Source organism: Dendronephthya gigantea, unplaced genomic scaffold, assembly GCF_004324835.1.
Source record: "Dendronephthya gigantea isolate DGI-Jeju-01 unplaced genomic scaffold, DenGig_1.0 000001F, whole genome shotgun sequence".
Taxonomy (NCBI): domain Eukaryota; kingdom Metazoa; phylum Cnidaria; class Anthozoa; order Malacalcyonacea; family Nephtheidae; genus Dendronephthya; species Dendronephthya gigantea.
Window position 1 is genome coordinate 463,104 of NW_021163011.1, and position 15,340 is coordinate 478,443.

Below are 15,340 nucleotides of genomic sequence, written 5' to 3' on the forward strand. Positions count from 1 at the left end.
ATTTCCTATTTACGACGCGATTTTAAGTCAGACTATATTTATACTAAACTATATTTAGCGATATAAATGTTGCAAACTACAATACTGATTATGTATAGTTGTTTATTTCGACCCCGAAAAGTTCGTAATTATCCAATGCAGAAATTCTTTTCCACGCGAAAAATGTCAAGGCTTTCATCAGGGAGACGGGGAGAGCCTTTTCTAAGAATATTGATGTCAAAGACAAGATGCGCAGTGCAACACAAGACATTTATCTTTTCCAAAAAATTTTGTGTGCTTTCGCGAACACACGAATGGAATTATCATACATGAAGTACCGACAAATTGTTTTCATTCCTGACAAACGCGATGTCAAGATCCCCGAAGGTCTCGTTCACCCAACACACGAGCAATTTAATTCAAACAACGCATCATGATCAAAGAACGTACATCATATAGGATGGACGTTCAATTGTTATTTTTTATTTTTCGCCTTTGCAAAATTTCCATTTCGATTTTGCTCCCCAAATCCATGAATTACAGATGGTTATGAATTGTAATATCTGCGACTGCACGTTAGCAGATTTAGTTATTAATTTGTAGACTGACCCCCAGTGCGTATCTTTTTGATAGTTTTTGTTTAAATCTTTTTGTAAATTTGGTTATTACTGAAGTGAGTACAATGTTTTAGTAATGTGCAAACGATTTAGGCCGAAGCAGTGCCAAATGCCAATGACATTTTTCTTTTCCGAAGCACAGAACAATTGCAACTCCATGATTTGCAATTTAGCTATGCTGCCGCTAGGATTTAGAATGAAATGACAAAGTTAAATAATTAGAGTGTTTTCTTTGCATGATATAGCGTATATTGTAAGTATATTGAATATCTACTAACACACGTAATGCTTAATGAAAAACAACCGTGCATGCATTTCAATTTTTGAAATATTTATTACTTACATTTTCTATCTAAGGTGGTTGATTAGCTACCGTGTTTATATAATAATTATTATGTTTTGATAATAATTACATTGTAAAAACAAGGATTCATTTCATTTCATCCTCCCAGCTTTAAAGTATTTAATGCATTATAATTATATTGATATTATCGATTCAATTTTTACGTAGGATGATCGTGTGTTAAGAATGCAAGTCGAAAGCCTCTCTCCTCCATTGCTATAGGAATGGAAATTACATATTGGCGCATACGGTCATGCATTTGCTTTGTTTTGCATTCAATTGGACAGATTGCCATCACTAATTTTTAATTTAAAAATATTCGAACATTTCATAATAAAAAAATTGTTGCTTTGAAATAAAGTGTTTCACCGAAAAACAATGATTGATAATGATTGCTCTTCCATACCAATCTTCCATGCAAATAATTGCTCTTTCATACCATGCAAGGATTTCTTTAATAAATTTTCGTATTTCGTTTTTTTTTCAAACTTATGGTTTGCACGTCTTCATCCAAACTCTGCGCTTTCGAAGAAAATCAAAAAGACTATACTTATGCCCAGGATTTATTTGTCCACTTGAAAGACAAGCAATAATCGAATGTATGGATGTCAACAAATCGTTTATTTAGAAAAAGATTCATCCAATGTCAACCTCTAACGCTAAAGTTAAAGTTTAAAACATTTCTTGCACAATTTCCAACCGTCGTTCCGTAATGGCCCATTGGCCCAGAAGAAAATAATTGAATTAAACGTTGAGTGCATTGAGATTAATGCCAGTGTCCAGAGTTTGACATGAGCTATACCATCAACAGCCTTGACCATGCTGCTAAACATGACTAAAACTACTGCGTTTGGCAGATTTAAAATAAGTGTAGTAACTACAACAATTACGTACATTTTTGCAAGTTGTAGTTCGTGAAACAAGGAAACTGTTTTATCAGGGCGACGTAATGGCGAATTTCTACTTTTCATTGCCACTCGATACACCGACGAATATATGAAGAAAACGCCCCCCAGAGCGAGAACTGTTATGGCTGTGACAAAAAATCGAATGTCCATGCCAAATATTGCGGAGGTTGCCGTTCCTATGCAAATGAGCCACAGACAAGCGGAGAGAATGAAGCATCTCTTTTTAGTCACGTGCTTCATATGAAAGAAGGGTCGACATATTGATAGGTACCTCTCGATGTGCATGACCACAAATGTAAGATATGATATCCCCGATAACATAATCACCAAGGTTAGGTAAATCATTTTGTAAAGACATTTCGAATTGTTAGTAATCTCAGCTATTGAATTCAGTATATAGAGCGGGTGAACAATTACTGTAACGCATAAATCATTACAGGATAAAAGCATCAACATGAAGTAAGACACTTTTTTTCGTAGTCTCCGAGTTTTCCAGAAAACGGCCACGACCAACGCGTTCAGAAATGTCCCAAGAATTGCTAAAATGGCGTTTACCAGGACTCCGAATACGCTGTTTATGATATAGGCTGTCGTCGGCTTATTCACGATAAAGGTGGTAAAGCAAATCTTTATTACTTGCCCGCTGTTAGAGACATTGAGTTCTGTCGTGGCATTTTCATCTGTTGTCTTCATTTCGAAGTTCTGTCGATCTCTCATCGGATTTGGCAAGAGTGAGCATGTACAGCTGATCAGAGCTTATTGCATTAAGCTTTTCAATATTGTGATTATATATCACACATATATGCTTTGTTTATAATTATAATTATACACTTCTCGCCTATGGGACGAGCAATACAGCTTTGTTTTAGCCGGAAGAGGGCATATATACATAGTATATTATTAGCTATAGTATATATTATTACTTGCACTGTAGCACAAATATTTTACGTACTGTATTATATGCCACGCATGTGATCGAGTTTTCCTCCGTTTAATAGTATGCTTTCTTTCGCCTTTAGGGATTTAATAACATTTTCCCTACAGATTTATTACTTGGGATTAGGTGAGGATTACATTTTAGGTTTAGGGTAAGAGTTAATGCTAATCACCATAAACCTAATAATTTATAAGACCTAATTCAAATCCTAACCTGATCTCAGGCATTAAATATTTACTGAACATGGAATTATTACCCTTTTTACATGTTACCTTCGCCTAAACCCTGGCCTTGATAAGTTTACACGTGGAGAGCCTTTAGCTTTGTAATAGAATTGTATATTGGGTACTTCCGATCTTTAAGGCTGGCAGAAAAGCCCCGCAGCTTGGTAACTATCCGAGGGGTAAAAGACTTGGGGGACTTGGTATAGTGGTGTTGTCAAAGAATTGGTATAGGAATATATAATGTATTATGTGAGCTATGTAAATGATACTGTGCGTTACAGGCATTGAATCAGTACATCACCAAAAGTATTTAGTTTGACTGTGTGGAGTCTCATGGAGTTTTGTTTTGATGCGTTTAAACAATTTAGAATGACTCGTGAATATTCAGACACTATTGGGGGTATTAAGCACTCATATTAATTACACGGTATATTCATTATGAAGCGATACTGTATCAGATGCTAGACAATAGTAGGCCTTTCCCGATTGTGCTCGGCAACTGTTAAGCAACTTTTTAAGATTTGAATAACTGTTCTGGTTTCCAACTACCTGGAGCAACTTTCGATTTTTTGGTTAACAGGAAGCAACTTTTAGGCTTATAGATGTCATGATCCATAATGCTAATTGCACACTATTTAATTATTAAATAAAATCTAGACTATTAAACTAATTATTTATTCACTAGCACAATCGGGAAAGGCCTGGACAATAGCATGTACCACACTGACAGCTATATTGTTTTGTTTTTTCGATATTAAGATCGATTTTTAAGACCATTTTGGAGTACCAGGATTGAATTAAGATGGTTTAAACCCTAGCTACATTTCTATTAGGAAATTGGTATGTTTTGTTAATGGAAACAACGTCCAATCTTAGGGCCGTTATTGCCTTCACTTTAAATCATGCAATAATCCCAAGACTGTCTTTAAATATACAGCTCCATACATGTATGCCGATAATACGCAGGTATTTGCACCTGCTAACCGTGAAAATCTCGCGGCCGTTTTATCATTATACCTGGTGCATTTAACATTATACGTGCATGGTAGTTCTATTGTTATACGTGGTGCTTTCAACAATATACGCGGTAGTTTTATCACTAAACGTGGTGTATTCAACATTATACGCGGTGATTCTATTATACTATACGCTGTATAGTTCTATCATTATACTTGGTGCATTCAACGTAATACGCGGTTGTTTTATATTTAAATAATGCGTGGTGCTTTTGATATTATATGTGGTAGTTTTATTATTATACGTAGTGCTTTTGACATTATACGCAGTAGTTTTATTATTATACGTGGTGCTTTTAATATCTATATACCTGATAGATCACTCATTGCTCTCATGTTTTCAATCGGGCTTCCGAACCAAACATTCCACATTGTCCTTATTAATACAAATGCATGAGTGATAAGTGGATTGAAAATATAGACAGTGGAGAAATAACCGGATTAATTTCAGTTGATATTAAGAAAGCCATTGGCTCTATTGATCATAAAATATATTACTAAAGAAGTTGCACGAGCAATCTAACGTTCAAAATTTGGAGCTGCAGTGGTTCCAATCTTACTTGTCGAAACGCAGTCAAGTCTGCGTGGTTGATGGCTATACATCTTCAGCCAAAGAAATTTTTATGCGGATTCCCACAGGGATCTATTTCGGGACCCCTCTTGTTCTTATTATACATAAATGATTTGCCAGAATGTTTAAAAAACACAACTCCTGGCCTGTATGCCGATGATACGCAAATATATGCGTCTTTTTCAAGTTTCTCAGAACCAATAACAAAACTTAATCAGGATCTAGAAAATATAGTCAAATGGCTCTCCCAAAACAAATTACAGCTTCATACAAAAAAGACAAAAGCAATGTTTATAGGATCTTCTTATAATTTGAAACACAAAGTTGAGAGTGATCAAGTAATGATTAATGATAAACCTGTTACTCGCTACTCCTCTTTTCGTTGTTGGGGAGTAGAACTAGACGAAAAAATGAGCTGGGATAAGCATATAGATGCAACATGCAGAAAAGTTGCCTCCAGCATTGGAATTATTAAAAGAGTAAAACAATTGTACCGTACGAAACTTTACAAAATTTTCATAATTCTCACGTGCTCCCATATTTTGATTATTGCTCTCCTTTATGGGATAATTGTGGAAGCCTTACTCATTGAAAAATTGCAAACACTACAAAACAGGGCGGCAAGAATTATGACAGGGGCCAACTACGATGTTAGATCAACAGATTTGCTCTATGTTATGTCGTGGAAGAATCTGAATGATAGACATAAAATGAATAAATCTATTTTGATGTTTAAAATACTAAACAACCAATCATATCCCCTAACTTAAAACATAAATTTATTACCAGGGAGACAAATATGAGCAATTATGATCTTAAAAATGGCGACATAAATCTCTCCCTTCCTAAACCAATTAAAAAAGAGTTTTGGTTACAGTGAGGCTGCGCTATGTCTACCAAAGCAAGCAACGCAACAGAAACAAAATCTTTAGGTATCTTTAAAAATATGATAAAATAATGTAACTACTGAGTCAGACATCGATTATTCCTAGTTTTTATCTTCTTTAATACTTACATTGCACGTTTATTCATTTATATTATAATACTATTTTTAATACTTGCACATATGTATCTTTAATCTATTGTAATTGTGTGACGCCCCTCACGAAAACCATCGATAGATGATGAAGGTAGCGTGGTTAAATAAAGTTTTATTGAATGATTGATTGATTCATTGATATGCATTCGCTCTGCTTTCACTATTATATGCGGTAGTTTTGTTACTTAATGCAGTGCCTTTGTCTTTATTTGCGATACCAGGACGAAAACCAGTGCTTCCATAAATTGAACAAAAATTTCACAAACAACATGTTTAAATTTCCATAAAATTTCTGACGAAAGGAATCAATTGTTTATTCGGAATCAAGAAGAGGCAGTATATTTTAAGGCATTAAAACTGTTTTCTTTCAGTTTCTAATTTCAATTTATCAATAGTGTCATAATAATTCCAACAATTATTACTATTGTTTATTCACTTTCAAAATTGATTTTCTAAAATTTTCTAAAATGTGTTAACACGCTGAAAAAGCCTTAAAATGTTTACTAAGACGATTTTTTTCGTTTTTAAGCGCATTTGAGCGCATTTTTCAAACCGCCATTCGAGTCGAAGTACGTCAGGTTATTCTTTATGCTTTGACGAAAAGGATAAAGTAAATCAAATAACCATAGCCTAATGGCAAAGACAATGGTTTCCCAAGGGATATATCGATTATTCGAATCCCACCATCGCTGTTTTTCACGATGAACTTCGTGAAAAGGATAAAGTAAATAAATTAACCATAGCCGTTCTGGACAAGTTCTTGTAGTCTAGTGGCGAAGACAATGGTTTCCCAAGTGGTAAATCGATGGTTCGAATGCTACCATAACCGTCTCTCATTATGAACGTTGTGAAAAGGATAAAGTAAATTAAATAAAGGTAGCCTTTTCATTTTCAGCACAAAATCTTGTAATCTAGCGGCGAAGACAATGGTCTCCCAAGTGATATATCGATGATTTGAATCCTATCATCCTTGTTTTTTTTATGAACTTTGTGAAAAGGATAAAGTAAATTATATAACCATAGCCGTTCAGCACAAGTTCTTGTACCCTAGTGGCGAAGACGATGGTCTCCCAAGTGGTATATCGGTGGTTCAAATCCTACCATAACCGTTTTTCATTATGAACTTCGTGAAAAGGATAAAGTAAATTAAATAAACATAACCGTTCAGCAGAAGATCTTGCAGTCTAGTTGTCAAGATGTTGGGCCCATGTGTCGACTGTCGAAAGTTCAAATCTCTTTTTAGATGGAAATTTTCGTTACTTATATTACGTGATAAGGTTATGGAGAATACGTTGGTGCAAGCTTCCGGCAATCGCCATTTAGCCTTGTGGTAAAGTCGTGGGCTATCAAGTACAAGATCGGGGTATCAAGAACAGGATGGTGCGTTTCTCGTAGCGAAAAGAAAAAAATGGCATATTGCTCGTGGGAGGTTTATACTCGATTTAATCTTTGGAAATCAAAGTTAATGTTTAGGGAAATCAGGGGATAAGTAGGGTGAATTTAGGGGTATATGAGTAAATTTTTTTTGTTTCTAATATCAATTTAAGTTGTTTATTCACTGTGAAAAGTGATGATCTAAAATGCGTCAAAATGCTGAAAATGCTTTAAAATGTTTACTAAGACGAATTTTTTTCGTTTTTAAGCGCTTTTGATTTGTTTTTTATTTGAGCATTGAAAAATTCGTAAATTTCAACGAAAATTAACGATTTTCGAAAATTTTTTAAACCGTGTTACATGCTAAAAATGGATTCAAATGTTTACTAAGGCTAATCTGTTTCGTTGCTGAGCATATTTGTTTTGGAGCAATGAAAAATTCAAAAATATAATTTCGACCAAAATAGTGAAGGATACGCATCCCTACCATTTTGGCCAAAATTGATGATTTTTGAAAATTTTCTGAAATGTCTTAACATACTGAAAACGTTATACAGCCCTTACCGAAATTTCGAAGTTAATGAAAGACAGTGCAGTTTTTTTAGTTTCCGAGCCCTGAATAAATATGCCAAATCTATCAAATCAATAAGCATTCACTAATCGTTGCTTTATAATGGAAACGAAGACGTTGTGACGAGCGGATGGTACAGTGTAAACGCAGCTTAAAAGTTCTTCGAAGAAACGATTAAGTGAAATAAAGAACAGTAGCATATTGACAAACGATGTGGTCGTCAAGTAGTTGTTAAGGCGTTGGTCTCTTCAGTCCAAAGGTTTCAAGTATTAGATTAGCGTATCTTATATTCGACGAACCGGCTAGACCAGCTAGTATTTCGACTTTTTATACAACAACGTCTTGAAATAAATAGTCAATGTCTGTTTAACTGGATATTTGCTTCATTTGCGATTTCAGATGTAATGCTTGTTGCCTCATGTCATGATCATACGAGTTATATATACATTTAATCGAGTTCATATATTAGAGACAGGAAATTCATCGAAGACGGGAAACTCGTCTGATGTGAATTACAGACGGGTTTCTGTCCGAATTTTCCCGTATAAATAAAGAGTCGGGTAAGTTGAACAGGAATCCCGTGTGGAAGAGAAACTCGTCTTCAATTCGCAATTAGATGGATAAATCAGACTGAGTTTCAGAAATATTAGCACGGTCAAGGACGGAACAAGGCTAAGAAAAATAAACACAATTATTATCGTAATGATTAGGCATTACCCGAACCAAGCATCACAGGTATAAATTTTCCAGATCCCAATTCACATTCAGACCGGTTTTTACGGCTATCAACTTTCCAGTCTCAGTAACATGAGTATTCGGCTTTTCTTAATTCTTGTACTTTACTTTGAATCTACTTCATTAAAAATACCAAACAATCGCACCGTAACCATTAGCTTCACTTGGCTGCATATAACAACTAACTTATGGAAACAATAGTGCTTAAGGCACTTAATATATACCTGTATGTGATATTTTAGCGAGAACACAAATGGCTACAATTAGGTTATAAGCTACGCCTAAGATACAATTGTGTGCGTGTTTTAGACAAGAAAATAAATCATGAACAATAAAAAGAACTCTTTTAAATTGCTATTTCATTTGAGATCTTACCCATAAGGTATTCAGTAATATAAAAAAGTACAACCATTCATCGCAAAATCGTGCGGTCTACTGGTAAAGGCATTGCTCTCCGAGTTTAAGGGCGAAGGTTCGAGTCCCAGATGGGAATGTTTTTTTCTTCTATTTCATTCAAGATCCTTCCAAAAAGGATTAAGTAAAATAAAAAACTCTATGCTTGCACCACAAGAACTGGTGGTGTAGTGGTGAAGACGATTATCTGCCACGTATACAGTCGATGGTTCAAGCCCTGGATAAACCGAAAAAGAACAAGGTAATAAAGCGAGAATTTGTGAGTGTGAGAGGAGTAGAACGAGAGGGCGAATATGCCCTCGCCTTGTGCGAGGAGTAAACTGAGGGGGGTTGTCTTCTGCTGAACGGCTATGGTTATTTAATTTACTATATCCTTTTAAGGAAGTTCGTTATGCAAAATGGTTATGGAAGGATTCGAACCACTGATTCAGCGCTTGGTAGACCATTGTCTTCGCCACTCGACAACAAGATCTCGTGCGGATAGGCTATGGTTACTTAATTTACTTTATCCTTTTCACGAAGTTCATGATGAAAAAGGGTTATGGAAGGATTCGAACCACTGATTCAACGCTTGGTAGACCATTGTCTCCACCACTAGACTACAAGATCTTGTGCTGAAAGGCTACAGTTATTTAATGTACTTTATCCTTTTCACGAAGTTCATAATGAAAAACGGTTATGGTAGGATTCGAACCATCGATTTACCACTTGGTAGTCCATTGTGTTAGCCACTAGACTACAAGATCTTCCGCTGAAAGCCTGTGGTTATTTAATTTACTTAATCCTTTTGACGACGTTCATAATGAAAAACGATTATTGTAGGATTCGAACCATCGATTTACCACTTGGTAGTCCATTCTGTTAGCCACTAGACTACAAGATCTTCCGCTGAAAGGAGGTGGTTATTTAATTTACTTTTGACGAAGTTAATGAAAAACATGTTGTAAGATTCGAACCATCGATATACCACTTGGGAGATCATTTTCTTCCACTAGACTGCAAGATCTTGTGCTAAACGGCTATGGTGGTTTAATTTACTTAATGCTTTTCACGAAGTTCATAATGAAAAACAGTTAAGGTAGGATTCGAACCTTCGATTACCACTTGGGAGGCCATTGTCCTCGCAACTGGACTACAGGATATTTAACTGAACGGCTACGGTTATTTAATTTACTTAAACCTTTTCACGAAGTTCATAATGAAAAACGGTTATGGTAGGATTCGAACAATCGATTTACCACTTGGGAGACCATTGTCTTCGCAACTAGACTACAAGATCTTGTGCTGAACGGCAATGGTTTTTTAATTTACTTTATCTTTTTCACGAAGTTCATATAATAGAATACGATTATGGTAGTATTCGAACCATGGATTTACCACTTGGGAGACCATTGTCCTCGCCACTAGACTACAAGATCTTGTGCTGAACTTTTATGCTTAACGTTATTTAATTTACTTTATCCTTTTCACGACGTTTTCGAACCATTACAATGAAAAACATTATGCAAGCATAATTTAATCCTTCCGCTTATAATTAAGACATGCGTCTTCTCGAAACAGGACAAGAGAGCGAGAATCGATAAATGTGTCACACAGTGGATGCGACTACAAACGCCGAAGGCTTAGTGTATATGACATTGATCTATGCGGTGATTGTGGTATTATCATTCGTTCACTGCGACTGCGCGGGGTTTCTTTCTTCTAAATTCGACTTTTTTATCGTTTTCCAATAGCGTTTAATAACCGTAAAGTGTCCTTTTTCACTCACTGCATTTACTATAAGCTAAAACAGATTGATTTAGTTAAGAAATGATGTGAATAAAGAACAGTCTTTATTCTTGATTTAATGCAATAGTACACACATCACAAAGGTTGATAATTAAAGTAAATATATTTACTTTTTGTACTCATATACCCCTATATTCACCCTACCTATCCCCTGATTTCCCGAAATATTAACTTCGATTTCCAAAGATTAACCGAGTATAAACCTCCCACGGGCAACATGCCTACCATTTTTTTTCTTTTACCGCCACGAGAACGTATCATGTTATATTAATAACGAAAATTTCCGTCGAAAAAGAGATTCGAACTTTCGACAGTCGACACATGGGCCCAACATCTTGACCACCAGACTACAAGATCTTCTGCTGAATGGTTATGGTTATTTAATTTGCTTTATCCTTTTCACGAAGTTCATAATGAAAAACGGTTATGGTAGGATTCGAGCCATCGAATTACCACTTGGGAGAACATTGTCTTCGCCACTAGACAGCAAGAACCTACGCTGAAAGACTATGGTTATTTAATTTACTTTATCCTTTTTACGAAGTTCATAATGAAAAACTGCTATGGTAGGATTTGAACAATCGATTTACCACGTGGGAGGACCATTGTCTTCGCCGCTAGACTACTAGATATTGTGCTGAAAGCCTATTCTTATTTAATTTACTTTATTCTTTTCACAAAGTTCATAATAAAAAGACTGTTATGGTAGGATTTGAACCATCGATTTACCATTTGGGAGACCATCGTCTTCGCAACTAGACTACAAGAACTTGTGCTGAACGGCTATGGTTATTTAATTTACTTTATCCTTTTCACAAAGTTCATAAAAAACAAAGATGATAGGATTTGAATAATCGATATATCACTTGGGAGACCATTGTCTTCGTTATTAGACTACAAGATTTGATTTACTTTATCCTTTTCTCGGGAGCATAGAGACAAACGGACATACTTGGATTCGGACCCCCAGAGTGAGACATGGGAGAGCATTACCTTCGCCATTAGACCAGGAGAACTTCTGGCGATTTACTACACTATTTTATTTTACTCAACCTTTTTTCAAATATTTTACATAAATGTATACAAGTTTACACCCAATGACATGACTTTAGTCCTTCGCCTCATGAATGCGTTACTTGCCAGTCTAGATTTCATTTTATTGCGGTTGTTGTGGTTACTCCTATGAATTCTGGTTGGTGCTAAACTAGTATTTTTAATGTTAAGGCCTTGGCATGATTGTTCGGTTCATCGGCTGATACGACAGGTGGACAGGCCGCCGTTTTCGACCGTTATATAAGAAGAAATAAACATGTAAATTCATCTTGCATACTCAAGATTTAAGATAACAATGACTTTCGAATAAAATCGAAATGTCACCATGCAACATATCTGTGCATCATTGCACTAATATGAAATTTAAAATAATCCAATTGTTAGGGTTACTATCAGGTGCGTTTTATTACACAAATATTGCTAGCGGCAACAGTGGGGATCTAGGGGTGTGCACAATAAATTACTACGGCTTAAAAACGGAATCGCATTGGTAGATTTTAATGTAAAAGTATTCTTTTCAAATCTATAACCAATAGCGTTGTTATTAAGGTGTTTTGAATTTAAATGAAGCTGTGTAATTTATTCTGCACACCCCTAGATCCCCTACTGAGCAGCAAGCCAGGGCTTCTTGGAAATTTTTTTGAAGGAATCGGAATGGGTGGATTCCAAAATGTTTTTACTCTATTCTTTCTAATAAAGTTTAGGCTATATCTTTCAGAAAGTCTTACGAATGTTAGCCGTGCAAAAAGGCTAAGTCGGGCACGTGCCCCAGTGCCACCTGGTTATAGGCGAAGGTGATTATATGCATGGAAATTCTCCATGCATTCACTTTAGTTAAGTTTCCTGGAGAGCAGTTTATGAATAGGACTGCTGTACTGCTTACTTATTCTTCGTTAATAGTTATTGGGAAAGATTTATTAAATTAAATCAAAGGTAATTGTAGAAAATTCGGGCCTTTTAGGCGATAATTACGGTTTTCAAAATGGTGACGAGTAGTTTCTGTCTGTGAGAGATATGAAAAACAATGAATTTTATGCTTCGCGATCTTGTTCTTCACAAAAGACCATGCTTAAAACATCTCAAAACTCGATTTCGAATATTAATTTCCGCTTATATATATCAGCTTATTTTACAACACTGTTAACACGAGTTCTAAAAATGTGTTTTCTAAAGTTATCTTTTTAGAACACTCGTCTGATGAACTCACGTTATTAGCTGGATCTATTTACTATGTATAACTGCATCCTAATTATTTTATTTCAATTTTCAGTTTCGTCCCAGGAAGCACTCACTCAGTGTCACTACCTCTAACGTTAAAGTTGTAAATCTTCTTGCATAACTTCCAACCTTCGTTTCGTAATGGCCCATTGGCCCAGAAAAAGATAATTGAATTAAACGTAGAGTTCATGGATATTAATGTGAGTGTCCAGACTTTAGCATGAGCCACACCATCAACCGCCTTGACCCTGCCGCTAAACATGACTAAAACTACTGCGTTTGGTAGATTTAAAAGAACTGTAGTAAAGACGACAATTACGTACATTTTTGCAAGTTGTATATCGTGAAACAAAGAGACTGTTTTTTCGGGTCTGGTGGATTCTTCTGATTCAAACGTGTGTGTTGTTGAGCGACGCAACGGCGAATTTCTACTTTTCTTAGCCACTCGATACACTGATACGTATATGAAGAAAACGCCCCCCAGAGCGAGTACTGTTATGGCCGTGACAAAAAACTGAATGTCCATTCCAACTATGGGGGCGATTGCTGTTCCTATGCTAATGAGCCAGGAAATAGCGGAGAGAATGAAACATCTCTTTTTAGTCACGTGCTTCATATGAAAGAAAGGTTGACATATTGATAGGTACCTCTCGATATTCATGGCAACAAATGTAAGATAAGATATCCCCGATAACATAACCGCCGAAGTTTGGTAAATCATTTTGTAAACGCATTTCGAATTGTTCATCATCTCAGTTATCGAATTCAGCATATACAGTGGGTGAACAATAACGGTAACGCATATGTCGTTACAGGATAAAAGCATTATCATAAAGTAAGACACTTTGTTACGTAGTCTCCGAGTTTTCCAGAAAACTGCCACGACCAAAGCGTTCAGAAATGTTCCAAGAATTGCTAGAATGGCGTTCACCAGGACTCCCAATGCGCTGTTTGCGATATACGCGGTCGTTGGCCTATTCACGATATAAGTCCTAAAGCAAATCTCAGTTGCCTGCCCACTGCTAGAGATATTGAGTTCTGTCGTAGAGTTTTGATCCATCGTGTTCATTTGGAGGTTCTCTCGATCTGTGGATTTCACAAGAGTATATGTTATAGTGACCTTATAGTTTATCACAGCTTATTGAAGCGTTCAAAGTTGTGATTATATCAAGATTGTCTTAAGTCTATGTAATAATACGACTCTTCGCCTGTCTACGGGCGATGTAGTTTTGATTTAGCCGGAAGTTAGCAATTAAAGGCTCATTCAGCTATGACGCAGTGAGTTATGTTTCGAATATAACCAGGAGCAGGGTGGCAGCGTCTTCGAACAACTTCGCTCCGAATGTGGTATAACAACTGCCTATATATAAAATAGACAAAAACACTTCTCGACGTTTCGATTAACTAGCATTAATTAGCGGGGCAGATTAATTAAGGTCGAAACGTCGAGAAGTATTTTTGTTTACTTTAGCTTTTCTTGTATTTCTGTATTTTAATGAAAGCCCAAACCTATTATACCTATTATATGGACTTGTAGTGAAGTGAATGAGACCCTTCCGGTAATCACGTCAGAACTTCACCGTTTCCAGTTTAGAACCACCTTATTAAATGAAACGGTTTTACTTTTACTTTCAAAAAAGTTTTACTTTCACGAGCTATTTTGGAATTCGTTATAATCGGTCACACCTATAAGCGTGACATACGGAAAATATCCGCACTTGCAATGTTTTTGTGTACAACCGAACCCTGCATGTATTGGGCGAAATGCATGTGTTCGAGTCTCACGCCCTCGGTATATTCCTCCATGTCACCTAACCTTCATTGGAATTTACATTCGAAGAGTCCTTCGTTTTGAGGAAGAAAGCAATCGAACCGTATATTGGTTACTTGCATGTAAGTAACGTCATATTTCATATATTATTGCCGTCCGCTATATCTAACCTCGTACGAGGTTGCGCTGTGTCTTGGACGGCGTGCAACGTTTGTCTGCGAATTGTTGAAAATTACGGAAAATATAGCCACGCAAAGTTCACGAATTTTGTATACTTTTGTATTACGACCGGAAGTGTGTAACTAATTTAATTTGCCAACTTCGCATGGCTATATTTTCCGTAATTTACAACAATTCGCAGCCAAACTTTGGATTTGCACTATAATTTAAGTAAGATCTTTCTGACTGCGATGATTTATTTTCTTCTAGTTTATTATACTTCGATCAAAAATTAGCCTAAGCAAAAGTCGTCCATTGTAACAATGCCGTATGCGCGTACAACCTAATTTCCGGTGTTAAAGGTTGGTATAAAAGCGCAAAGCCTGTTAACAATAAGAAACTAAAACATGGCGAACTTTAGAATATACAACCAAAGGCGTTTAGAACTAGGTTGGCTATGATTCAAATCCTACAAGCACGCGTCGCACATTCTTCATATATTCATTCAGCTACACCAAGAACTGACTTCTTTATGTTTTGATCCATGGTCTTGGCATATATATTATTGTTTCAGGAAATACAACGGCAACCGCAACGCCCGCATTTATTTAATTTGTTGATCC

At 36.1% G+C, this 15,340-nt stretch overlaps 1 protein-coding gene across 1 annotated transcript; it reads right to left on the minus strand.

Moving 5' to 3' along the window:
• Positions 1-12,754: 12,754 nt before the first annotated feature.
• On the minus strand, positions 12,755-13,963 carry LOC114529021 (lysophosphatidic acid receptor 3-like). The gene has a single exon (XM_028550751.1). The coding sequence runs from the start codon at positions 13,854-13,856 to the stop codon at positions 12,858-12,860; it is 999 nt and encodes a 332-aa protein (XP_028406552.1). The 5' UTR covers positions 13,857-13,963; the 3' UTR covers positions 12,755-12,857.
• Positions 13,964-15,340: the final 1,377 nt, after the last annotated feature.

Coding starts and splice junctions, on each gene's coding strand:
- LOC114529021 (XM_028550751.1), bottom strand. CDS start 13,856: ATGAACACGATGGATCAAAACTCTACGACAGAACTCAATATCTCTAGC.